The following is a 6,000-nucleotide window of genomic DNA, read 5'->3' on the forward strand; positions in this document are numbered from 1 at the left end:
TAATCCAAAGAGCTTTTACAGGTATATTAAGAGCAAAAGGATTGTAAGGGATAAAATTGGTCCTTTTGAAGATCAGAGTGGTCGGCTATGTGCAGAACCAAAGGAAATGGGGGAGATCTTAAATAGGTTTTTTGTGTCTGTATTTACTAAGGAAACTGGCATGAAGTCTACGGAATTAAGGGAAACAAGTAGTGAGATCATGGAAACTGTACAGATCGAAAAGGAGGAGGTCCTTGCTGTCTTGAGGAAAATTAAAGTGGATAAATCCCCGGGACCTGACAGGGTGTTCCCTCTGACCTTGAAGGAGACTAGTGTTGAAATTGCAGGGGCCCTGGCAGAAATATTTAAAATGTCGCTGTCTACAGGTGAGGTGCCGGAGGATTAGAGAGTGGCTCATGTTGTTCCGTTGTTTAAAAAAGGATGGGAAAGTAATCCGGGAAATTATAGGCCAGTAAGTTTAACGTTGGTAGTAGGTAAGTTATTGGAGGGAGTACTAAGAGACAGAATCTACAAGCATTTGGATAGACAGGGACTTATTAGGGAGAATCAACATGGCTTTGCGCGTGATAGGTCATGTTTGACCAATCCATTGGAGTTTTTCGAGGAGGTTACCAGGAAAGTGGATGAAGGGAAGGCAGTGGATATTGTCTACATGGACTTCAGTAAGGCCTTTGACAAGGTCCCGCATGGGAGGTTAGTTAGGAAAATTCAGTCGCTAGGTATACATGGAGAGGTGGTAAATTGGATCAGACATTGGCTCAATGGAAGAAGCCAAAGAGTGGTAGTAGAGAATTGCTTCTCCGAGTGGAGGCCTGTGACTAGTGGTGTGCCACAGGGATCAGTGCTGGGTCCATTGTTATTTGTCATCTAGATCAATGATTTGGATGATAATGTGGTAAATTGGATCAGCAAATTTGCTGATGATACAAAGATTGGAGGTGTAGTAGACAGCAAGGAAGGTTTTCAGAGCCTGCAGAGGGACTTGGACCAGCTGGAAAAATGGGCTGAAAAATGGCAGATGGAGTTTAATGCAGACAAGTGTGAGGTATTGCACGTTGGAAGGACAAACCAAGGTAGAACATACAGAGTTAATGGTAAGGCACTGAGGAGTGCAGTGGAACTGAGGGATCTGGGAATACAGATACAAAATTCCCTAAAAGTGGTGTCACAGGTAGATAAGGGTCGTAAAGAGAGCTTTTGGTACATTGGCCTTTATTAATCAAAGTATTGAGTATAAGAGCTGGAATGTTAAGATGAGGTTGTATAAGGCATTGGTGAGGCCGAATCTGGAGTATTGTGTTCAGTTTTGGTCACCAAATTACAGGAAGGATATAAATAAGGTTGAAAGCGTGCAGAGAAGGTTTACAAGGATGTTGCCGGGACTTGAGAAACTCAGTTACAGAGCAAGGTTGAATAGGTTAGGACTTTATTCCCTGGAGCATAGAAGAATGAGGGGAGATTTGATAGAGGTATATAAAATTATGATGGGTATAGACAGAGTGAATGCAAGCAGGCTTTTTCCACTGAGGCAAGGGGAGAAAAAAACCAAAGGACATGGGTTAAGGGTGAGGGGGGAAAAGTTTAAAGTTTAATGCGGGTTCTTTTTTAACATTTAAGAATAAATTGGACAGATACATAGATGGGAGGTGTATGGAGGGATATGGTCCATGTGCAGGTCAGTGGGACTAGGCAGAAAATGGTTCGGCACAGCCAAGAAGGGCCAAAAGGCCTGTTTCTATGACCACTGTCCGAATTTCTGAAGTCACATCCATCACTGTAACAAGGCCTCAGCGAATCATGTTCAATGTTGAGTAGAAACAGAAATCTATACCTGTCCAGTTAATGGAAAAGGAAGTAGAAAGAAGAATGGACAGCTTCACTAAAATGTTTCCTTGACATTTTTTCCTTCCAAGATGCTCAATTATTAAATTACGTTCAATGTTTATGCAGGTGCTGGAAATACTGTTCACAAACAAGAAGAAACTGCTAAGCCCGAACCCACTATGGAATTACAAGCCCCGTCCAAGAGTCTTTTAGCTCCAACCATTGAGTCTCCTTCTTACCGACTTGGATTAAACATTAAGCCTATACTACCTGAAATTCCATCAGGCCGGACAACTGCTAAAGTCCCAGTTAATTCAAAGGAAACATTCTGTACTTCGAAATGAAAGTTTACCTAGTCCAGATCTGTTTCTGCAATACCAAAATTAAAAATTCTACTTTCAGTCTTCTGATTATTTAAGTCACATCTACATTAACGAAAGCAACAACTTGCATTTATATATTGCACTGAACATAGCCAAAATCTCAGTGTCTTGCAGGAACACAGAGTTAGGGAGAGAATTCTAGAGCGGGACTGAGTAGATAATGGTGCTGCAATAAAAAGTGGAATTGGACGAAATGTATACACAAGAGGCTTGGCAGATTACAAGAATCAAAATGTACAGATTAGCCAAAGGTGATAAAAGTCTGGTCCCATGCTACCAGTGCGGAGCCTTAAAAATAAGGTTCAAAACACCCAATTTGACAAGAGAAAGTGGGAAAATAATCTTTTCTATCAAGATCATCGATCTCATGCAGGTGGCCTTAAATCTGCCAGTACAGCAACTGCATCTAGACTTAATGCAGGTCTACATTGCCAGACAACTGTATACTTGCCATTGTCAATTCCTGTAAGATGAAGACAAAGCAGAATCTAAAGTTGAATGAAACATAACTTTAGTTCCTCTTTTAAAAAAATTAAATTTTGAAAATCATTGGAATTAATCAGTTGTAAAAATGTATAATTTAACCACCCTTTTTATAAAGTCTTTTGTGGAACTACTTCACAATCAAAAGTAGATTTTGATCCAACCTCGTTTTCACTTGTAGGTGAAGAGGCCAAGACCAGCTGTATCCAAACCACCAAACAAATCACTGAGCGACACTTTCAAAAGACCCAGATATATGACCATAAGATATAAGAACAGAAGTAGGCCATTCGGCCTATCGAACCTGCTCCGCCATTCAATCATGGGCTGATCCAATTCTTCCAGTCATCAAAACTCCCCTGCTTTCACCCCATCCCCTATGATGCCCTGCCTAATCAAGAACCTATTTAAATCTGCCTTAAATACACCCAATGACTTGGTCTCCATAGCCACTCATGGCAACAAATTCCACAGATTTACCACCTTCTGACTGAAGTAATTTTTCTGCATCTCAGTTCTAAAAGGACATCCTTCAATCCTGAATACGTGCCCTCTTGTCCTAGAATCCCCTACCATGGGAAATAATTTTGCCATATCTAATCTGTTCAAGACTTTCAACATTCAGAATATTTCTATGAGATCACCCCTCATTCGTCTGAACGCCAGGGAATACAGCCCAAGAGCTGCCAGACGTTCCTCATACGGTAACTCTTTCATTCCTGGAATCATTCTTGTGAATCTTCTCTGAAACCTCTCCAACGTCAGTATATCCTTTCTAAAATAAGGAGTCCAAAACTACACACAATAGTTAAAGTGTGGTCTCACGGGTGCCTTATAGAGCCTCAACATTACATTCCTGCTCTTATATTCTATACCTCTAGAAATGAATGCCAACATTGCATTCGCCTTCTTCACAACCGATTCAACCTGGAGGTTAAGCTTTAGGGCATCTTGCACAAGGACTCTTAAGTCCCTTTGCATCTCTGCATTTTGAATTCTCTCCCCATCTAAATAATAGTCTGCCTGTTTATTTCTTCCACCAAACTGCATGACCATATACTTTCCAACATTATATTTCATTTGCCACCTCTTTGCCCATCCCCTAAGCTATCTAAGTCTCTCTACTGGCTCTTCAACACTACCCGCTCTTCCACCTATCTTTGTATCATTGACAAATTTAGGCACAAATCCACTAATACTGTAGTCCAAATCATTGACATACATCGTCAAAAGCAGCAGTCCCAACACTGACCCCTGTGGAACTCCACCGGTAACTGGCAGCCAGCTAGATTAGGATCCCTTTATTCCCACTCTCTGTTTTCTACCGACCAGCCAATGCTCCACCCATGCTAGTAATTTCCCTGTAATTCCATGGGCTTTTATCTTGCTAAGCAGCATCATGTGTGGCACCGTGTCAAATGCCTTCTGAAAATCCAAGTACACCATGTCTACTGCATCTCCTTTGTCTACCCTGCTTGTAATTTCTGCTAAGAATTGCAGTAGGTTTGTCAGGCAGGATTTTCCTTTCTGGAAACTATGGTGGCTTTGGCCTATCTTGTCATGTGCCTCCAGGTACTCCGTAATCTCATCCCTAACAATCGATTCCAACAATTTCCCAAACACTGATGTCAGGTTAACAGGTCTATAGTTACCTTTCTGTTGCCTCCTACCCTTCTTACATAGTGGAGTAACATTTGTAATTTTCCAGTCATCCGGTACAATGCCAGAATCTAGCGATTCTTGAAAGGTCATTGCTAATGCCTCCGCAATCTCTCCAGCTACTTCCTTCAGAACCCAAGGGTGCATTCCATCAGGTCCAGGAGACTTATCCACCCTCAGACCATTAAGCTTCCTGAGCACCTTTTCAGTCGTAATTTTCACTGCACAAACTTCACTTCCCTGACACTCTTGAATGTCCGGTATACTGCAGACATCTTCCACTGTGAAGACTGATGCAAAATATGCATTCAATTCCTTTGCTATCTCTGCATCTCTCATTGCAATATCTCCAGCGTTATCTTGTATTGGTCCTATATCTACCCCCGACTCTCTTTTACCCTTTATATACTTAAAAAAGCTTTTAGTATCTTTTTTGATATTAGTCACCAGCTTCCTCTCATAATTCACCTTTTCCTTTCGAATGACCTTCTTAGTTTCCTTCTGCAAGTTTTTGAAAGCTCACCAATCCTCTATCTTCCCACTAACTCTGGCTTCCTTGTGTGCCCTCTCTTTTGCTTTTACTTTGGCTCTGACTTCACTTGTCAGCCATGGTAGTGTTCGTCTTCCATTTGAAAATTTCTTTTTATTTGGAATATATGTCTTGCACCTCCCTCATTTTCCACAGAAACTCCAGCCATTGCTACTCTGCTGTCTTTCCTGCAAATGTCCCTTTCCAGTCAACTTCGACCAGTTCCCCTCTCATGCCATTGTAATTTCCTATATTCCACTGAAATACCGACACATTGGATTTTATTTTTTCCCTCTCAGATTTGAATGTGAACTCGATCATATTGTGATCACTGTTCCCTAAGGGTTCCTTAACCATAAGCTCTCTTATCACTTCCAGATCATTGCAAAATACCCAATCTAGCACAGCCGATCCCTTAGTGGGCTCAACAACAAGCTGTTCTAAAAAGCCATCCCTTAGACATTCTACAAATTATCTATCTTGAGGTCCAGTACTGACCTGGTTTTCCCAATCTACTTTCATGTTAAAATCCCCAACGATTATCATGACATTGCCTTTCTGACACGCCTTTTCTTTCTCCTGCTGTAATTTGTAATCCGCATCCCGGCAGCTGTTTGGAGGCCTGTATACAACTGCCATTAGGGGTCTTTTACCCTTGCCATTTCTTAACTCAACCCATAGAGACTCTACACCTTCCAATCCTATGTCATCTCTTTCCAATGATTTAATATTATTTCTTATACAGAGAGCCACACCACCCCCTCTGCCTGCTAACCTATCTTTCCAATAAACCGTATATCCTTGGATGTTCAGCTCCCAATGGCAGCTATCCTTCAGCTATGTTTCAGAGATGGCCACGTCATATTTGCCAATCTGTAGCTGAATTTCAAGATCGTTCACTTTATTCCTTATGCTACATGCATTCAAATACACACTCTCAGTCCAGTATTTGTTGCTTTCTGTTTTAACTGCACCACACCTATATTACCCTGTAACTCATGCCACTGGCTTTGGTTAAGCCTCATCTCTTGCCTGTTCTTTCTATAATCTCTCTTGCACGCTATCTTTATTTCTGTTTTCCCCTTCCTCAGCCCCCTGCCAAATTAGTTTAAACTCTCCCCA

General features: G+C 41.4%; 1 protein-coding gene across 3 annotated transcripts in view; it reads left to right on the forward strand.

Annotated features, from left to right (window-relative positions):
- lrguk (leucine-rich repeats and guanylate kinase domain containing) overlaps positions 1 to 2,554 on the forward strand; it is a 140,315-nt gene extending 137,761 nt beyond the window's left edge. For 2 of the 3 annotated variants that reach the window (XM_072241137.1, XM_072241139.1), the window contains exon 20: positions 1,951 to 2,553. In XM_072241137.1, the coding sequence (XP_072097238.1) occupies positions 1,951 to 2,168 (218 nt within the window). In that variant the 3' untranslated portion in view covers positions 2,169 to 2,553. Of the gene's footprint in view, positions 1 to 1,950 lie in introns of all 3 variants that reach the window. The other variant, XM_072241140.1, reaches the window with a different exon arrangement.
- Positions 2,555 to 6,000: the final 3,446 nt, after the last annotated feature.

The sequence above is a fragment of the Mobula birostris genome, chromosome 23, assembly GCF_030028105.1.
Source record: "Mobula birostris isolate sMobBir1 chromosome 23, sMobBir1.hap1, whole genome shotgun sequence".
Lineage (NCBI taxonomy): Eukaryota > Metazoa > Chordata > Chondrichthyes > Myliobatiformes > Myliobatidae > Mobula > Mobula birostris.